The 22,011-nt window shown below is 40.5% G+C and overlaps 1 protein-coding gene across 1 annotated transcript; it reads right to left on the bottom strand.

Annotated features, from left to right (window-relative positions):
• Positions 1 to 2,036: 2,036 nt before the first annotated feature.
• Positions 2,037 to 20,181, bottom strand: LOC122863354 (solute carrier family 35 member D3). Its single transcript, XM_044169767.1, has 4 exons — positions 19,410 to 20,181; positions 13,787 to 13,997; positions 10,485 to 10,642; positions 2,037 to 10,350 (listed from the first exon to the last, which is right to left on the bottom strand). The coding sequence occupies exons 1-4, from the start codon at positions 19,632 to 19,634 to the stop codon at positions 9,601 to 9,603; spliced, it is 1,344 nt and encodes a 447-aa protein (XP_044025702.1). The 5' UTR covers positions 19,635 to 20,181; the 3' UTR covers positions 2,037 to 9,600.
• Positions 20,182 to 22,011: the final 1,830 nt, after the last annotated feature.

Genomic DNA, 22,011 nt, shown 5'->3' with positions numbered 1-22,011 from the left:
GCAGGTGTGTGTGTGTGTGCTGCAGGCCTACTGAAGCATTTCAAGGACAGTTTTCGGGAAAAATTTTCCAGCAGCAAAGTGCTGAGTGTGCCTCTTAGCGGGACAATTTTCTCTTTATTCCTCCCTCCTCCTCCTCCTCTCCTCCTCCAGCAGCATCAGACCTCCTTTAAACTCTTACCTAAGAGTAGTACCCCAGCATGCTGCAGGTTGTACCAGAGAAAACTAGAAGCTGCAGCCCTCACTCACAAGGATTTCAAACAGGAGTGAAAGAAAATCAGTGATGTGCTCTATATTATGTCCCGATTTCTTCATTCACAATATCAAATAACACTGCACTACATGTTAGCTTAGCTTCGGCTTTTCTTTTCAACGTTCTGAAAGTAAAAGTAAAAATAGACTCACGTTTACATTTTGGTTCTACACGCCAAAGGTGCGTTCTGAGCATGCTCTTATTTAGCTGTTCAACTTCATCTTTGACCTTTGAAACTGTGTTGACAAAACAACCCCAAGGTCCATTTAGTAGCTGATCTGGTGCTTTCAATCATGTCACACAGTCTTTATCAGCAGTCGGAGTTTACATGTTTGCAACACTTTAATGTTTCAGATCATCAAACAAATTTAAATATTAGTCAAAGATAACACGAGTAAAACAAAATGCAGTTTTTAAATGAAGGTTGTTATTATTAAGGGAAAACAAAATCCCTGCATGGCAGAGTTCAAGAAGAAAACCACTGCTGAGCAAAAAGAACATTAAGGCTCGTCTCATTTTTGCCAGAAAACATCTTGATGATCTCCAGGACTTTGGGGGAAAAGTTCAACTTTTGTCTCGTCGGTCCACAGAGTATTTTCCCAGTCTCTTTCTTATGGTGGAGTCATGAACACTGACCTTAACTGAGGCGAGTGAGGCCTGCAGTTCTTTGGATGTTGTTGTGGGGTCTCTGAATGACTGAAGAAGAACAAAATGAAGACTTTGGAGTGGCCTAATCAAAGTCCTGACCTGAATCCTATTGAGATGCTGTGGCATGACCTTAAAAAGGCAGTTCATGCTCAAAAACCCTCCAATGTGGCTGAATTACAACAATTCTGCAAAGATGAGTGGGCCAAAATTCCTCCACAGCGCTGTAAAAGACTCATTGCAAGTTATCGCAAACACTTGATTGCAGTTGTTGCTGCTAAGGGTGGAGCAACCAGTTATTAGGTTTAGGGGGCAAACACTATTTCACACAGGGCCATGCAGGTTTGGATTTTGTTTTCCCTTAATAATAACAACCTTCATTTGAAAACTGCATTTTGTGTTTACTTGTGTTATCTTTGACTAATATTTAAATTTGTTTGATGATCTGAAACATTTAAATGTGACAAACATGCAAAAAAATAAGAAATCAGGAAGGGAGCAAACACTTTTTCACACCACTGTATATAGATAAATTTCCATTTTTCAGAGCATTTTATGATTTTAGAGTTACATGGTGGAACTATTTCGGGACTGGGTGACATCCTGGTGTCTCTGCTGCAATCCTTTCTGTATAATCTGTCCACGGGTGTTATGAATGGTAATCAGTTTTGACTTTGGACAGATTCCTAAGAACTGTAAGTATAATCTTTGTTTGCAGCCGAGGAGAGGAGTCGTGTCTCTCTCAGAGCAAACAGCAGAGCGTCTCGTGATCCAAACAAAGATCCTAGAAAACCAGAATGAAAAGTGTTTTTTTCCCTGGAGGATGATAACGATCTGTGCCGTGATGATGAAACATTCAGCTTCATAGAGCAAGAACACTTCCTCTTCTTTCCACCTCCGCTAGCACACACACACACAAATGCACACAATGACCTAAGAACACTCAAAAATACATGTACCTTCACACACACGTGCTTATACATACCGACTTAATGACCCATATCATAAATGTAATAATCGAATCATGCCCTGCGTGCCTCCTGAGTGAATCTTTGTCTGTGTTTTGTGCAGCGAACATCGTCCTGATGGAAACACCTCCATAAACAGGGCTTCCCCCCCACAAACAACACAACAATAAATATCCCACTGAGAGATTTCTTTATAAAAAAAAAAAGATTTTCAATTGACTTTGTAATGAACATGCAAATTGAAGAGCAGATGGTCCTTTCACTTCACCAGTCAGACATTTTTTTTCTTCTCAGGAACAATACAGACTCAGAACACGGGCAATAACTTCACATGCAAATAAATAAACAAAAACAAAAAAAATCATCGTACCAATAAAAACCAACCTGGGAGTTTCGTAGCTTGTATGCCTCTGCAAGTTAACGCCCCGCGAAATAATTTAATATCCACTTTACGGTGCCTCTGTGTGTGTGTGTACTCTTGTACTCTATTTGTGAGGACCAATTTTTAGACCTTGAGAGTGAGGACATTTTGTACGGCCCTCACTTCTTCAAAATTATGTTTGAGGGTTAAAACTTTGCTATAAAGTTAACGTTACAATTACATAAATGTTGGCGTAAAAACTAACCTTTTTTAACTGGGAATCTGGAAATTTATTTTTGGACCCCTTCTTTTTATTTTTTGGTGGGAGGTTGTTTTTAGAAAGCAAATGAATCGCAGATACAGACTACTCTGCCGACTGATTTAAAAAAAAATATAAAATGTACTATATTCATATCATTAATTAATAAGTTTGTTTTTTAGAATACAACATTTATTTCAGTTGCATTTCAATTAGTATGCAACAGGTTCTACATAATCTCCTAGACCTGTTTCTAAGAAAAACTGGTCACAAGTTAAATCCTTTCCATATATTAGTGTTATTGCTTGGATTTAGATGCCACTGCAGTAATGGTTTAATTGTTTACTTCCACCCACAATTCAAATCATTATATAGATTTAAAGGCCAGAACTTCCAAAATTCAGAAGCTCCAACACTAGAAATGTAATGAAGCAGTGTCCGACAGTTTGCACTAGACCACATTTCCTGAATTTGGATAATCTCAAAGAATCCTAACTGCATTAAAATGTGTTACAATGCCTAATTTTAAATGTTTATATTTTCTCCAAATAACTTTAAATGAATTAACAAACTATTATTTTGAGTTTACAGACATTAGACTATAGTCCACTGCCACTGCCTGTGTTAAATCTGGGTTAGGGTTAGAATAAGGATTGGGGTGTGGCATGTAGTTTTGATGGTTTTGGTTAGGGACTGCATTATGTCAATGGTCCTCACAAGTACAGTGCAAATGTGTGCGTGTGGGTGGGCCTTGTTAGCATGAATGCACAGTGAACTACTCCCACTGACCGCATCGCGTCAATAACAAGCCGTCAATATACCTGACGGTTCAGTAGAAAACATTTAACCTTTGTCTTGTAAAAATTAGCGCATTAGCAGATTAGCATCCCTGCAGGTTTCACTGTTGCTCTATAGATACATGTGTTGATTTTGACCAGCTGCTCCAGAGCGCCAGTGACAGCTACCGTAACTTCATATGTTAAATCTATTTTGTGACTGTAGCCCAAAATTTCACCTTTCTTCTTGGTCTTCGTGTCATGCAGCGCCACGGTTAAAGATCCAAAACAGCCACTAGTTTTACCATAACACAGCTTTAGTGAGCTGAGAGCTAACACTAAAGCTAAGTGCTGTTAGACATGCATCAAAACACCCTCTTCAATGTAGCTAACCGTGATAGAAACATGCACACGTTATGAATGGCAATTAAGTGTAAACTTTTTATAAAACATCTTCTTTAAACACGTTATTTAGCGTAGTTTTCCTTTTTCTTCATTTTGCCAAATTGCCACACGATTTAACTCCTAAGAGGCCAAATCTCCTTGCATGCAGAAGCGTAGAGTTGATGTAACCTAGCTTCAGCATTAGCTCTGAAATCACTCCTTTGGGTAAAACAGGCTTTTTTGAAACTTTAACAACACAATTCAACAACCAGGGGGAAAGTATGGGGAACAGATAAGCCACTCACAAAATACATTTGCTAGATGTTGTATCCAAGTCCATTTGAGGAGCAGGTGTCACTGGATAAAACAAAGCCTGTCTCAACACGTTTACAGATATGTTAGTGACATTTTCAAGGGAGATTCCACCATGTTGGAAAAGTGATTACATAAATTAACACTGCAGTATTATTGCTTTTGTGCATGGTATTCTTTAAAAACTCAGAAATTAAGCATTGTTTTCTACACAGCCTGGAAACATTCTGTGAAATGAGCACGTACAGTACTTTGACATGATAAAAACGATTCGTCCATACACCAAGAAAAGATCAAGGCTGCTAATTTTGTAAATCAAGTTGCAAATCGCAGTAGAGAGACTTTTGATTTATTCATTTTTCGTTTATTTTCAGCTTTATTTTGGTCAACAAAACATGAAAACGTCTTGTAGAAAGACAACACGTGTCATCTCGTCTGTAAACACATCTGCTCATCTCACAAAGTTTCAGGCTGTTTATTTACTCGCCACTCTTCCAACATGCTGCTGTGTCCATCTTGAGAAATGATAACTGCTTTTCAAAAAATGTCTTTGTCACCGTGTTCCCGACTAAAATGACGTGAAGTGACAGTTTGTGTACAGTACATTCGCTGGAGCTCAAATTAGTTTTACAGACAGAGAAACAAATGCACAGACCGAAGAACAGACAATAACACTGACAGAAAGACAAACATGCAGATGCACCAGTTGGACAAGTTCTGCATTTTACTGCAAAGAACTTCTTCTGCACACATATTTTCAACAGTAACTCTCATAATAATTTCTAGGAAGATTCCTGGAAAGAACTGTGACATTCTACATTTTTGCATGTTCAGCTGACCTGCTGTGCGTGGATCAAAAGACTCAGAAAGAAAGAGGTTTTGGCAGCAATTAATTGGAATTAATTAAGTGGAAGTGTACCAACTGGACTCTCCATTTTCCCTATTATTGGTACCAACTTTCATGCTTCTTTCCAGGAAATATTGTTGGAAATTAATAGGAAGTTGTGGAAGTGTAGAATGAAGCTAAATGCTAATTTTCTCTGTTTTAGATATGTTTTGGTAGATTGAACAAATGCTGTGGCCGATGTGACCTACAATAAACTAATCTGGCTCTAATGCACTTATATTATTCAAGAAAGGAGTGTCTACAATATGCAGACTGAATGCAGGACAATGCAAACTGAAGAATGATTTGATGTCAGCTGCCTCGTAAGAAACTCATATCATTTGAATATAATTTGTACTTGATTTTGTTTTTTGTCCATTTCAACTTGTGTCAACGTCCAGGCTGCTTCAGCAGGTTTTTGCAGTGATTCTTTGGATGTAAGAAGGAAAAAAATAAACATTTTAAATACATTTGTCACGTACACAAAAAGTCTAAAAGCAGTGATGAAAGTCATTCAGTTTCACAAGTCATTATTCATGTTTTCCCTTCAGTGAGGCTTCACCTCAGTCACAATGTCCAAAAGCCCGACGATTACAGTGAAACATTACATATCAGTTTACCATGGTGGTGCCCATTGACTCATTATCACCCACAAACATACCTGAAACACCAAACAAGTCACACGTCATGCTTTAACCACTATACACATCTAAACCAGGCTGCTGCAAACAGCCCACGCCCTGTTTGCTGCAGCTTGAGGGGACATCAGATCTTTTGTACCGTTAAATGAAGTTTGGGAACTGTGAAAAGAAAAATCAATATCAATCAATATCACTGGTTGACAGCTTTTTCTCTCCACACAATTCAAGATGCCTGTAGCTTTTTCTTTGTGGGAAGGAGAGGAGATAAATGTTTCCAGTTTGGAGTTAAATGCAGAAATCAAAAGGCTGAAGACAGAAGCAGGAGGACTGTAGAAATGATCAGTTACATGCGGGTCAGGATTGGTTACAACATATTTACCAACCAAACCACAGTAAGTATATGTACCCTGACTGGATGTTAGGGGAAAGCAGACAATCAGGGCTACGCATCAAACCTCAATACTTTTAAGCACAGACCACACTGTGTCTAGCAAACAGGGGTCTATTATCAAAAGAATGCTTGATGAGTTTCCTTCGATATTTCCTGATTTTAAGGAACTTTCATTTAGCTCCATTTGTGATTTGAGCAACACTCTCCAGTGGGATATAATTTAAGTGAAAACGCTCGCATTGTTTTCTTTCTTAAAGCCCACACACCGGCGAGGTCTTGACATAAACCATTGTCCTATTTCCAAACACTGATCCGTATCAGCTCTCTAGAAAAGCAGCAATTTAATCAAATTCTCTTCCTGGACTGGCCTCTGTACCCTGACAACCTTTTCTGTCTGTATGATGCATTCAGTCTTTGCTACAGGTATCAAATGACACGCATCCAAAGATCTGTCGCTCCACCTGAGCCTATAGTATAAAGATGCTGCTTATTGTATTTTTTGTTAAATGCCTGACTAAGGTCTAGAACTGAAACTTAGCTGCTTCTTTACTAAATGTAGTCTCAGTTTCAGTCTCCTACTCACCTGTCTTACAGGTTTGCATTGGATTATAAACAGATTTGAAGTATATTCACCTGGGACAAAATCTTTTCTGTCCGGTAGGAAATCTTAAAACTCAAATTTGGTGGAAAGTTCACCCATTTCTGGTGACGATCCAGGAACTGTTTAATGGATTTCTTGACAGTTCTCAACATTTTCAGTATTATTATATGAACTAATAAACGCTGATGTATCTCGTTTAGAGCTGCAGCGATTTGAAGATTAGTCTGTCAACGACAAAAAAATCTGACTTTTTCGATAATTCGGTCAAATCATTTATCAAACCAAAATGCCAAATATTCTCCTGTTCCAGCTTCTCAATTGAGCGGGTTTGCTGCTTTTCTGTTTCTATGTGATAGCAAATTGAATATCTATTGACTTTTTGTCACACAAAACATAACATTTGAAGACGTCACCCTGGGCTTAAGGAAACTGTGATGGACACGCTTCACTTTTTTTGACATTTTATAGTCCAAACGATTAATCTAGAAAATAATCTGAAGATTAATCGATACTAATCGAATAATTAACTAATAATTGTTAGTTGCAGCCCTAATCTTGTTTTTTGTATTGGTACACAAACAGAGCTGTTAAAACAAGAAGTCGTGGTTTTATGGGTAGTTACGTTCTGGAAATATTTCTTGGCAAAGGTTGCCTGGCAACCGCACTGTGATGACAAGCTTCCAGGAAGTCAAGAGCTTTAGCGGTGTATTTTTGAACTTTAATTAGACAGAGCCAGGCTAGCTGTTTCCCCCTGCTTCTAACCTTTATGCTAAGCTAACCACTTCTGTACAGTCATGAGTGTGGTATCCATTTGAACATCTCACTTTTAGGCCTTTTCCACCAACATGGAACCGACTCAGTTCTGGTTCGCTCACCTAATTTTGAACTATCAGGAGCATTTCGACCAAAAATAAATTGGTTTGGAACCCGAAAAGTTGGTTCCCAGCTGGAACCAAAAAATAACAGGTTTTCCTTGCGAACCGAAGTGGGTGTATCATATTCTACAGATCGTTGTGCATTGTGCAATGCCCCCTGTTGATGACGCATCCTTGATTACAATGGTTCTGCTCAAAACTGGTGGAAACATGGGCTGGTTCGCTAGATAGTACCAAGGTTCCAAGAATCTTGAACGGAACCGGTTCAAGAACCAGAACTAATTTGGTGGAAAAACACTATCACAGCATGTTTCCTAAAATTTCTAACTCCTTAAAGAGATCCCACACTATAAATTACGCTGCTCTCTCTCTCTTTAACTGATATCCTGTTGGTTTACGGAACAATGATGCTTCACTTATGTCGTTTGTCCCGCCCCAGCTTCCTGTTTCAGCTGCATCGCATTTAGGAAGTAAAGATACCATTTCATCACCTTCAGATTAACAGGAATTAATTAAGGGATAATAACTTTTTGAAAGATTTATTTATCACAAATTGCTGATTCCACCTTTAAAGTCAGAGCAGATTACAAACAATACTTTCCAACATTGACAGGCTTGTTTTCAAATCTACCCAAAGCTGTAAACTGGTTACACAATAGTTGATCCCAGCAACCTTTCCTTCAACCACCTATCCAGACCTTTTCTCAAGCTGTCTGTAATGAATTAAGAGAGGAATAAGAAAGGGATAATCCTGGACACGGTGTACATTAAAGGATTTAAATGCACAAAAAGGAGGCAACCACTTTCTGCTTTGTGTTGGATGCCTCCACACAGACCTCACTGTGGGCAGGAATTATCTGCAACTATTTTGTACTGGAGGTAAAAAATAGTAATAACTGTTCACACTCAGATCTGTGGAATATTCAGAGTAACCAAGAAACTGTTTCTGTAAAGACACATTGCTGCTGTTTTTGAAAAGTCATTTTTTGTGTTACGGTGGCAGCAGAAGTTTTAACGGCAGAGATCTCAAACCTTGGTATATAAAACTGAAACTACAGCATTCACCTTCGAGTCGATTATCCCACCTGCGTTCAACTTTGATGAACTTTGACACGAGAATTTGTGCTGTTGACCAACAAGTTTCTAGCACCACCTATTTTGTGAGGTTGCACGGATGAATTTTGGTGTGCCACTATCTGTATGTCACGATAACTTTATTAGTGGCACCACTGCAGTGTTAGGAAGGAAACAAGAAAGATAAAATACCTGATAATTAAATTGAAGCCCAACATCACGCCACATTATTGTTTTTCTCACTCCATTTCCTCTGCATACGTCAAAACAGACGCTGACATAATTTCGTGTCTATAATAGTAAGCAAACACATAAATGGTAAACCAACAGTAAACAAGTGTGACAGTGGACCCGCAGGGTTAGAGGGAGACAAACAGTCAAATTCATTTTCAGACTCAAACAAACAAACCCAGTGTGACAATAGCCGTAGATTAGGTATCATTTAGTGGCCAGCGCATGCTTTTACAAGTGAATAAACATGATCTGATCCATGTGTGCATTTAAGGTTTTAATTCACACCCTCCAGCCAATCAGAAACAAGAATTCATCCAGAGTTTCATATAACAAAACAGAAACTTTCAGTTGTCTGCTGTTTGCTGTTCCCTGATTGGATGTGATATTTGAGTTTGCACTCTTTTTCTACAAGACCTGCTTTTGTTTGGCTAGCTGGCTAATCAGTGGGGACACAAACCGCATCATGCTACACCGTGGCTGGCCTGGTCCCCCCTGGACGCCACAGAGCTGAAAGACACAAGAGGCAGAATTTATCACTGACAGGCAGCTTCTCCCAAAACTCTTCATCCACTTTTCTCCACCAGGAACCTCTTTTTATCCTCTTCATAAACAAAGAAAATGAATTTCTGTTTCCTGCTTTTAACAAAACTGAGAGCCTGTTCTTTGCACTCAAAGCCAAACTTTTAGCACAAAAGCGTGGGCTTTCATTGAGGTATCACAGCAACAGCAGCAGACTATTGTTCCCAACAAGCATTTGTTCAGCACTGCTAACGGTAATAAAAGAGGTTCCCGGTGGACACAGAGCTTTGGTCTGTTGTTGTTTATTATTCTGCCCTTCTCCTTTTCTTCTCCTCTGGTTTCTTCAGCATGTTCAAGACTTTTTTATCCTCTAATTCATTCCCAGTTATATTTTGTAGGGTCTGTCCAGGTCTCTGTCCTGCCCTTACGGACTCTGCTGCTCCATGTTATTAAGCAAAGGGTCTTTCTTCATAAACTGCAGGTGTCTGATGGACCTCCACACCCCGACATAGTTGTCACTAACCGACTGACCGGAGGTGGTGTTCTCCCTTTGGAGGTGTTCCCTCTGCATCTCCAGCACCTCCTTTTCCGTCATGATGTGGGAATTTACACCTGCTTCTCCATCTCCTTGTCCACCATCTCCTGTCCACAACTCTCCGTTAGCCAAGCCAGCCGGCGCTGCCTCCTCCTTCCTGTCACTGCTCAACACTCCCTCTATCTCCGGATTTCCTGGATCAGATCCGGTGCCAGCAGCAGGCCCGTCGCCGTTCAGTGGTGGTTTCTCTTGGTAAGGCTCGCCAGGTAACACACCATCCTTTGCAGCCTCCTCCAGGTCCTCGTACAAGCTCTTCTTCTTCGTCTCAAAGTATTTGACCACGCAGTAGATGATGGAGCCGACTGTGTTGACCACCACGCCGCCGATGAACAGCCTAGTCGGCGCAACATCATTGAACGCCAGCATGCCGACAGTGATGGTGGCGATGCTTTTGACCACGCCAACGAAGCTGGTGGTGACAGCGGAGTTGATGTAGGTGCAGTGCAACGTGGTGAAGTTCATGGCGCAGCCGATGAAGACGCAGAAGATGAAGATGACCGTGATGTGGGGGTCCTTCCAACCCTCGTACGACCACATGCTGATGGTGTCCAAGGAGATGACGGAGCACACCAGAAGCACCTGAAAGAGCAGCAAAGAGACAAAGAGAGTCACACAGAGAAAGGTAGAGACAAAACAAAAGGACAAGGAGAGAAAGGAGGTAGAGAAAGAGAGGGAAAGGAGGAGAAACAAAACCCTTGCTCGTCAGTCCTTACCGGTGAGGCCATGATGGCGATAGCGTACTGCGCTGTGAGCGGTCCGTACTCGCTGTCCAGACTGGTTTTCTGGATCAGGACCAGGTAGGACGCATGGATGATGACCGCCAAAACGCCGGTGATGTAACCAAAGGGATCGCCGGTGAGATCACCAGCACCTGGAGAGAAAATCAAGTGAAGATTAAAATCGTGAGGATACAAAAAAAAAAAGATCTGACTGGTTTTCCCAATTTTGTGATTTGTTGTATCTGTGGAGTCTCTTGTGTATTTGGACCTTGGGAACAACAGTTTGCTAACTAAGCCCCGCCCCCCCTTAGTTACTGTTGCTACACCTGTCAATCTTTCTATATACTATGTAATGACGATAACGATGGCAGATTTGACATTTAAATACACAGTACTTTTGGAAACAATGAATCATCTATTTCACACAGACGTAGACCAAAGCAGGTTCTCATTTCTAGCTGGTGATTGGATTTTGGCGGCTGAAATGACGACTCTGAGTTTGTTGAAAACTGTCTCCGGCTGACTCTCTGAGCTAATTTGTTTGAAAACGAGAACCATCTAAAATGATCTAAAATATGCACTTGATGGCTACATTAATGCTAAAAGACTGAAGCTAAAGATAACATTTCCCAGGAAAAAAGCGTACTCATGAGCTGATGATCCACGTGGAAGACATGAATAAATGAGCAGCATTGTAATGCAGGGTAGAGCTAGTTAACAGTAGTATTACAGTATTTCAAATGAAAATGTAATTAAAATATTATTTGTTCTTAAATAACATTTGAATGGAATGTACAAAAACATACATGGACAAGCAATACATACATTAGATTTATGATTTAATGTTTGTATTTTCAAACAGTATGTTTCACTTTTACAAGAGAAAAGGAATTCGACAAAACACAAAAACTACAACATCAATTAAATTCCACCTGTACTTGATCTTGCTTTTTCCTTATCTGAATTGAGGGTCTAAGGATAAATGTTGTACAGACTGTAAAGCTCTCTGAGACAAATTTATGATTTGTGATTTTTTGCTATATAGATAAAATTGACTTTTGATTTGGTTTGAGTAAGGAAAAGACAACAATTTGAGTTTTGAAAAATACTTTAAGGTTAGGGAACAACTTCTACATAGGTCGTTTTAGGCATACTTCGCTGCTGATGGTACAGTACAAGCTTTCATCATCATATCAAAAACATGAGAACATCATCTGAGGCTATTTAAATCCACTATTTGTAGAATTTCAGTTTCCAAGAAGTTTTTTTTCTAGTGCCTGAAAACAATATTTAGAGAAAAGACAATTATCACCAAGATTAAACCCAGAATGATAAATCAGTCCATTAGATTATTCTGCACATTTCACACTTCATGTTGCGACCCCCCTCCTGCATGAGAAACACTGAGAGCAGACGCAGTGGAGATTGATTCAGGAAATGAATTATCTGTAAGTTTTTTTGTTTATGAGATCAGGATCATTAACAGTAATGGAAAAGAGGATAATTTACTGCTGGGAAAGATGATTAAAGGATCTTTACAGGACCAGAAATTAATGTAATGGTTAAACAGCTTTACATATGAAGAAAAACTGGGATTTTTATAGAAAAAACAGGATGCTGTTATGGGTCAGATTCTGTATTTTCTTTTTGTTGTGAAAGTTAAAGAGAAAAAAAGACAATTACATTAAAACGGGAGAGAGGGATGGAGGAAGTGAAGTTATCATAGTTATCATAGGGAGAGGAAGAGTGGGAGAAACAGCACAGTAACAACAGAGAAGAAGAGGAAGAAGAGTTCAGCCTACTGATGAAGACCATGAGAGGCAAATGAAAGTTCTGTAAACTATAGTAGACCTTTGAGCTTAGATTCTCTTAGATAGATGGAGTTCTGGCATAAAATAGTGATGGACCCTTGCCAATTTAGTTTGAGAAAGAGAGATGGAGAAAGGAAGAAGTAGAGTAAATTCAAAGTGAACAGGGATATCAAAAGAAGGTAAAACAAGAGAAAGACATTCCCTCCAGGAATTTGCTGGCCGTCACCACAAGACCGAAGGCAAATTCAATCTCTTGCAAGATCAAACTTGTGCAAGTGTTCCACAAAAAAAAGGTCAAATTGGAACGCTTGGGAAGTTTATCTCAGCAGTTTCCCACATTAAAACAATCCAGCTCAAAACCACTTTTGCCAGCAAAGGTCAAATAAAAATCCATCCTAAACCCTGTCAAATGTACCTCCTTGTAACTACATAGTTATGGACTTTCTTTCCCCAGAACTTGTTTTCTCAGGCTGCACTCTCAACAAGCTCGTCTTACCAAAAAGCACCATTTCTAAACTTAAACCCAAAACTAATAATTTGCTTTGTGGTGCTTGTTGGCAGCACTACACAGTGTTGTACAATGCACTCATGTTACCTTATTCAAACTTAAATCAGAAAGAAAAGAAACATATACAACCATGTTTAACGCAGCTATAACATGACATGACCGTCACATGACTAACATGTTTCTGGCTGCATCTCTGTTTTGGTTGTCAGTGCTCTCATTGCGTCATTTTTGTGTGCAGCAGGCAGCTGTGTTCAACAAAATAACTCTTAAAAACCCACTGTATGCTGCCTTCCAAGCGCCAAACAGCAGACAGTTAGCAACTAAGTTAGCGACTAGCTAGCTGTACATAGTGATAGCAGCTAAAGAACCAGATATATTTCTCAGTTGGAGACCAAACCAGAGCTAAAAGGAAAGTGAATATTGGACTTACATTCAATACGTGGACACAAACGCGACTCCAAATCAGTGCTAATGTTGCTCCATGTCTGCTGGGTGTGTATATAATAACAGGCAACTCTTTGCTAACAAGTTCACCATATCAACTTATAAGGTGATAATATGTCAGTGTTGTGTTCACAGCTTATTTCTGCTGCCCCCAAGTGGCCAAAACATCTGTTATTGCTAGTATAACATCCTGGCTAGCTAACTGCACAGAGAGCAGCTACAAACAGGAATGCCCATGAACACTGATTCCTAAACTCCCTTTACTCTCAATGGAAACTCCTATTTTTTACATCAAAGTGTGTTTCCAGGTTTTGAGGTGTACTATTGATTTGAAAAAATGTTGTATAAAGCCTTTAGTGTCTCCAGAGGGAGCTGTGTAAAGTCTGAGTTGAGATTTTGGGAAAGCAACTGCAAATTCAGGCATTTTGTACAGCAGAATAATCACAGGAAAACTCAGCAAGATTCTCAAGGTCAGTACTGGAAAGACAGTGATATGAGAGTGTGTGTACTACATGTGGATGATGTGTGTTTACCAGCCAATGCAGCTCCAGCGGTGGTGATGATCACGGCAGTCACCACGCCGATAGATGGCACACCGTTCCTCAGCACACACACGCCGATGCTAAGCGTGAAGAGCGGTAGGCAGCGTTTGAACACGACGTACATGGGCAGGCTGAGGCCACGCAGAGACCATAGAGTGAGAGTGGACTGCAGTGTGGAGAGGATACACACCGGGCCAAACTCCTGCACAGAGAAGGAGGGAGACACACAAACACAAGTATTTGTTAATTAGGAGGATATTGTACTGGCTTACATTCACTCCCTGGAGGCTCACCCTGACCTTAACCACAACGACTACATGCCAGCCCAACTCATATCATAACCCTAATCTAACCCTAACCAAAAACCAAGTCTTACCTCTAAGATTTAATGGTGTATCTTGTAGGGACCAGCTTTTTGTCCCCAAATGGGAGATAAGTCCCCATAGTGTGACTGTGTAAACTACCTTAAGTCCCCACAACGTACTGAACACACACATACGCTTGTGGCTCTGTGAGGCTGTAACGTTCATTGTAAATAAGACCAAACTGAAAGATGAATAAAAGTTGAGTCAGCAGTTGTGGTGGCGTAAATGTAAAGTCAAATTACAGTTTTAACCTGATGATGACACTAGATTAAAAAGTCAGGGGTCATAAAAGTTACTATTCATCCTGAGGGGAACTTGAATGTCTGAACCAAATTTCATGGCAATCCACCCAATAGTTGTTGAGACATTTCACTTAAAATGTGGTGCTAAAAGTCAGGGGATCACCAGTCCTTTATTATAGTAATACCTAACTGACACTTAATGTGCAGTTTAATTAGATGTTATATGAGCCTATATGAGGTTGATCTGCCTCTTCCACCAACTTAACTTTCATTCTGGTTATTTATGATTAATTGTGCAAACTCTTTCATGCATTAAGCTAGCAGGACAGCTCAAATTTTTCAGGACTTTGATTCAACAACAAGCAGGAAACAGTTCAAAGGTCCATGTTGACTCAACACAGGCCATGCACATTTCTTTGGTTTGGCTAAGGTTTAATTTTTAGCCATGGTAGCAGCTCCTGATATGGAAATGTCACTCTCAGAATCTCTCTGGTCCAGAGGGAAATTTAGTTCAGACAGTCATGGTCATCCTGAAGATGAAATCTAGTGACTTTGGTGATCACCTGATTTTTCATCTGGCACCACCAGCGGGTCAAAGTTTCAGTTCATGACAGGATACTGTAGCTCTAAAAATAAATATAAAATATCTAAAATAACTGAATTCCTGTCAGCCTCAGATAAACTGTACTTGATGCTAACCTTGCATGCTTGTTGTGTCAAGAAAATCTGATTGGGGTCAGTTCACATACATATATACATACATGTCAATTTTGCTCCAATTAATGCACCAACACTAAACATACTGGTGTAAGGGTTACAGAATGATACATTTTTAGGTTGGTGTGTTTCCAGCAACTTTTCGCGTTTAGTAGTTTAAGACTTATCTTTTTCTTCCAGTTTTTTGAGTGTGATACGGAGAGCAGCTGCGATGTTACATTACACTGCATGTTTCATGGTTGGAGTAGAAGTACCACGTAGTGGGCATTCTTTCCTTAACGATTGGTATCCAAGTGTAACAGTCCTGGATCAGGACTATGAACCATCAAGTATGCTAAACCAATATTCACTCAGTTGTGTGTGTAGCTACTTTACTCAAAATGTCTTGACAGAAAGTGCTTTTTGAAAAAATAAATGCTTTTTATTCTGTCGATCAGCAGAATAGCATGAAACCAACGGCATAAATGTATATTGCTGCACTAAGTAGGCTATTTGTTCATTTTTAACAGGAGGGATGGCCTGATGTGATTTGTATAACATTCTCAAAGTTTGAATTGAAAGTCAGTCAAGGAAAATGAAGAGGAGTAATCCCTCTGGAAGTTAAAAAAGAGGATGAGGAAAAAAGAAAGCAAGACAGTGGTAAGTGGAGCAGATAATGACGGTTAAGTATAACAGTAAATAATGCTGTTATTTAGTCTAGCCTTAACTAATGGGGGAGAAACTTGAATTTGTCATGGATGATTGAACTATGTGTTACCAGCCTGTGCACTTAGTATAGTGATTAAATCTACACAAAAGACTAAGTATGCATGTTAACACCAATTTTGTTTTGATGTATAACACTACTGAAGTTGAAGAAATGTATTATATGATGATAGATTATTTCTTGGAAAAGTTTGATTATTTTTAGAAAAATAAGTGGAGAATCCGCCAGAGAAGGAGGGACGTGTTGGGCTATGAAAGACAGTGCACAGAGCTTTGTATTCAGTTCGATACCGGTATCAATTCAGGTTTATCTTTTCTGAAAGAATAAACTCTATTGCACCGGACTCAGATCATCTCCAGTGACTTATTTTGAGTGTCTCCGGTTATTGTTCAAGTGTTGGTAAAGTGTTGGAAAAGGAAGCCTGATGCATTCTTCGGCCCAGGCCTGGACAGGAAGTGTGACAGGCAGAGTTGTTAGAGCGATCAACGAAATATCCTAAACAGTCCACTGTTAAATCACGCCTAAATAGATGAAGTGTCGGCACAGGAGGGCAGTATCCCTCTCTCAGTACTCTCCTCCTCTCTGAGTCATGCCTGTGATGCCGTTGCTCCTCCCGTTTCTATGCTCAGTTTTTTTTCCACGTCTCAGGGCAGTGCAGTGTCATGTTCAGACCACTGACTGTATATATAGGCTTACGGTTCAGGTGAACTTTTGATGTGAGGACATAGTGGCAGCATTTGCACTAGCCAAGGCCCATAAGCTAGGGTATCCATCTGTCTGGTTTTAGGTCGGACAGTCCGGTTTTGAAATACCGTGTGTCTACCGGCGCAGCCTTGAGCCGGACGCTCATTTGTCCTCCTTCTGAGATCTTCCCTATTTTATACTTCATCTATTGGTATATAAAAATAAAAATAGGAGTATACATTACCTTAACACTTGCGATCTAACTAATTATTGGCTGGAAGTGGTGTCAAATAAATATCTGGTATTTCATCGGTTAAATAAACCTAACCAAACTAGCCATGTGGCTTCTTGACGTCACGTCAGGCACAGCCTGCCCAATCTACCTGTAGCGCGGTTCATCACCTCAAGATGACAAAATCTCCGCTGCAGAACTTTGTAAAGTTTATCATACAGTCAAGCATCCCCATTCATACAGGAGTGTAGACTGTGGAATAAAAGTTGATTGAGAGATCTACAACGACTCATCAATAGCAAAAGTGGAAAAACAAAAGCCAAAGCTTTGTGCGAAAATGTCCTAGCACCCTACTCGGTCCAGACACATGAAGATTATATAAAAGAAAATTAACTGCATTATACAGTCGGCAACTGACACATCAAACAAAGGTACAATCAAGCAGCCAGGAAAAGGCACAAGTATCGCAAATAGACATTCAACTATGTGGTGAGTACACTAGAGTCTTATTATGTGTTATAGATTTGGGATTATTTTGCAGTTTTTATCCTGGCTTCACTGAATCCTGCAAAGTGTCCTCCTTTTTGGTGTTATGGAAAATGGCCACCCTACCGTAAGCAGCATTTGCAAAATCAATGCTTTATGTGTTGATGAGCACTGGCCTTACAAGGTGGGTTATTTACAATGTGACAAAGTTGAAGTAGTTATTTATTTAGGTTTTTATTGCTCAAGTTTTTAATGTTCTTTATATTTATATTTTGAAAATTCAACTAATGTGAACATTTGAAATTAAGGGGCCCCAACAGAGTCTAGAATTGCCACTGGTCAGAAAGTCCACAGGGTAACTTTAACTGACAACTGAGAGCCGGAGTTGCTATGGAGGACTGTCAACTTCCGTGGTGCTCTATTGATTAGAGAATGTTACACCGTATAACCTATTAATAATAATATAACCTAATTGATACGAGACCTTTCCTTTGTTAATTCGTCCACGTAGCATTGACTATCAAGCGTTACTGATTTTTACCCCACCTTTAAGCTGTTTCTTTACAACAGTCAACATTTGGTAGGACCCATCGTGTTGTTAAGTTTGTATCCCGCTCGGAAACTGGAGGCTAGTTAGCCTAGCATGCTAATGTTAGCACTAATTCCCACTAGATGTTACTTTTCGTCATTTCAACACCTGCAGAGTCATTAGCAGCTCTCACACACTCGCTGCAGTGTTCGTCCCACATCACACAAAGAAGGGACGTCTAGCTAGCGTTAGCTGTCTCTCTTCCATGGGTCCGGTTGTGGTGATGACAAATGACCAGACTGTGAAAACGTACAGCGACGAGTAGTCCTGTGACCTCAGCACTCCACACTTTACCCCGTGTCGTCATTCAGATCACGAAGTAACATAGTCACCGCTGAAATCACAGATGAGACTTGGCAACTGCAACAACGTTGGTCCCCCTGTTGGTTAGCTAGCTGTGTGGCCGTTGGAATTGAAGCGATTTAACTTAATTGTTTTTAGTGCCTGCCCACAAAGATGTTGCACCAATCAAATGACCAGTATTGACAGTGTCAGTCGATACCAAACATTCATGCCCCCTGGAAAACACCAATGTAGGGGGCGCTGTCACTGCAGAGAAATAAATGCAAATTCAATTTCTTCTTTTAGTAACTACAATTTTGACCATATTATAACTACCAAAGACAGAACAAACACAGCGGATATTTATACTGATTTCTTAAATGAATTTAAATTTCAGTTCACCCTAAAACACATAACTTGACATAACTTCCCTTTCCTCCATTTCTTGCTGCATACACATAGTGCTACAGCTTCAGTGTGTGTGTTTTGGCTGTAGTGATTTTGACAAACAGTCCTGCCAATAAAGTTAATGAATCGTATCAGTCAATCAGCTCCTCAGCCAATCTGTCAGTCGGTCAATTATCCAGCCAGTCAATCAGCCAATCATCAACGGGAAAATACCAACAGGCAGTTTTACCAATATTGGGGGGGAGGGTGGGGGTGTCTACACCTGTTTACAGTGCTGATGTTAAAACCATCATGTAGATTTCCTCTTAATGATGCCAACAATTTCTAGGCATTCATATTTTGCCCGTTAAATATACATCATTAAATTGTAGTGAATACTGATGTCACACTTTCCCCCCACATGTTGGGGATGCAGCATAAAAATGAAGGTAAAGCTGCAGGTTAAAGGGGATTGTATAGTAAGAAAGTAACTGTAATCCAACAGACTTTAACTATTATTATTTTTGTATAATTACAGAATAAATACCAAGCTGTGGATTGTAGCCTGCTATAGCTTGTTTAGTCATTTTAGCAACATTTAAGTCTATTAAGTAAAATATTTAGGTATATTATTTTGTATTTTTTTCTAAGAGTATAATTACTGGTAATAATTGTGTCATTTTAATGAAAGTATACCTTGTGCACTTCTAAACAAGGACCTGTGAGTTCCTGAACGCCAGATCAGAATACTTGTGTCACAAGTTGCAGAGATGAAAAGCTGGTACATTTTACAAAGTAAAAACATCGCCTGAGGATTTAACAGGCTACACTGCAACTCCAAGCAGCCCGGGAAGTCTCAGGATCCCTGTTTGGGAATCACCACATGTACATGTCACTCTTTGAGACTATGTTGGTCAGTTTTACCTTGGACAGCTGTATGCTGAATGGGGGGATCTTGACCTTCCCCAGCCGCCTGAGGATCTCGAGAGTGAGCGCCGCGGTGCTGCTGGTCAGGAGCTGGATGAGCGTCAGGAAGCTGAAGTGATAATTACTGATGAGGAACTTCAGCAAGATGTTCAGAGAGCCGGAGAAAACGCCGTGCGCAACGGCCACGGAAATCCCCAACAACCGGCTCTTAAACACATCCATGGTGGTTTGCTGGTCGCTTTAAAGAAAGTCAAACAGGGGATAGAAAGTAGTGTTGGTGCCGGTGGTCCCTTTTCACAGCCCGGTTTGGGGAGGTTTAGTCTCGGAGACGAGGGGGAGGGTTTGGTTTTTACGCACAGCGGCGACGCATTGCTGCTGGACGGAGACACGAGAGGTAAGGAAGGACGTGAGGCTGCAAAAAGCCCACGCTCGAACCGTCAGGGAAGGGAAATGAAGCTTCATTCAGGAGCTTTTAGTAAAAGTGAGATCTGATGCAAAGAAAAACAGATGGACTGAGGAGCGGGAGGAGATCCTCTGCTCGGGTCTGCTGCTTTCCTCCTTACTCACAGTGAGATGACAGTTCAGGTCAGCACTCTTTTTCAGCTGCATATAGTCAAAATATTCAAAAACTCAGTTAGTTTTGTGTTAGTTTCCACTCAGCAGAAGACTTCATCAGCCTTTTTCTTTCTGTTCCAAAAAGAACAAAAGAGCTCCGGTAACTGTCAGAAGAGAAAAGGAGTGATTCCCGGGAGCAGCAGCTGCAGCAGAGTACAGGAGGTGTACAGTGGAGGGGGGGTCGTCCTCTGAGAGCCTGCCAGTGAAACATGACATTTTGCCGCAGAGCCTCTTGGCTGTGTACCCGAGAGAGGGGCGGGGGGTGGTGGGGGTGGGGGGGGTGGGGTTCATTTCTTTTTCTTTATCTGCTACCAATAAAGAAAAGTGAAAATTGAAAGAGAGAAAAGCGGATTCGCTCGAGACAGACAAGCAGCCCTTTTCCACCACAGGAACTTTTCTAGGAACCTTTTCAGGAACCGAACCGAGCTCTAAACTTGGTTCCTGGTCCAACGTCTACAAGTTGTTGCGGGAAACTGACTCCTCAAACACAACATCAATACTGTAGGGACGCTGACACTCCGCACTGTGAATGTTACTGGCAAGACTCAGTCACCAATCTGCCTTAATCACATGAAAAGTTGTATTTTGATGCATAATATCAACAATAGATAAAAACAAGACGGAGAATCTACAGTCACACTAGCAGCTCTGTGAGGATGAAATGCTCTTTGGTTTATCGAACCAACAGTTTGGATTTTCTCTCCAAAGTATCTGACACATATTCATATTTTGGCGCTACTGAAAAGTCACATGAATGCCTGCCAGGACATTTCACTCAAAAACCACCAAATGTCATCCTCACGGGGGCGCTACAGGTAAAGTCAGAGGATCACCAAAGTCAGTCGGATTCGTCCTCTGGGGACCGTGAATGTCTGGTCCAGACAGAAATATCTGTGCGGACCGACTGACCACCTTGGAGCAAACCAGTTCATTTGAAGCCAGGAAATGACCCAACAGGCACAAACAGACTACAGCACGAGAAAAAATGCATCACAACTGCATTTGCACTGCTGCTGGCTTTGCATCAGCAGGAAGAAATGGCTCTTTTTCTGTCGTACTAGTTGTCTTTACCTCACTGCACCCCTCGCTCTCTTCTCACAGTTCAATTTAGTTCAGTTTAAATCTGCTTTATTGGCGTGACAGATAAAGGATTAATATCTTAGCAAAGCCTTTTCATGAAAATTAACAGAAACAAGATTAAATAATCAGATTCTGCAAAAGCACATTAGCATGTAGAAGCAGCTTAGAACATTCAGTGCACGTGATATCGGCGCACATCGACACAGAACATGAGGAGGAAGTTTGGATTTAGAGAAATCGATTAATTTGTCAATTATTTTCCCTTTCAATTAATCTAACAGTCTATAAAACTTTTCTGGGGCCCAAGTTGACGTCTTCTAATGTCTTGTTTTGTTCGACCAACAAAACTCAAAGATATAAAACAGGAAAACAGCAAATCGTCACGCTGGAGAAGCTGGAACCAGAGAAAGTTTGATTGATAAATGACTTCAATGATTAATAAAACTGTTGGCAATTCATTTTCTGTCAATTGACTACAATCAATTATTAAACAACTTTCAGAGCTAATTTCATTCTTTTTCATGGTCGATTATGTTTAGATACAAAGTCTGCAGAGAGACCGAATGTTTTCCTTTAGTCAGTCAAGTCAAACGTGATTTGTGTAGCAGCTTTCATGCAGTCAGCTCACTGTGCTCCAGGTGACAACAACAGGTAAGACATTATGGACACACAAAAGTAAAAACATTATAATGTGAATAAAAATGCTGCTGTTGAAAGTTAAGTCCTAACAGTGGAAACCGCAGCTGACGAGACTGAAAGCTCCAGAACGGCTACTAAATGCAGGCGTGTGACAGTCTCACAGTCATCTTACACCGTGCTCACTAACGTGCTGCTCTAACAGCCTCCACTCTGCTGCAGGGATCTGCTCCCATTCAGACACCAGAGCACCAGTGAGGTCCGGCAC

The sequence above is a fragment of the Siniperca chuatsi genome, linkage group LG16 (assembly GCF_020085105.1).
Source record: "Siniperca chuatsi isolate FFG_IHB_CAS linkage group LG16, ASM2008510v1, whole genome shotgun sequence".
Classification (NCBI taxonomy): Eukaryota; Metazoa; Chordata; class Actinopteri; order Centrarchiformes; family Sinipercidae; genus Siniperca; species Siniperca chuatsi.
This window is presented reverse-complemented; position numbering and strand designations above follow the sequence as displayed.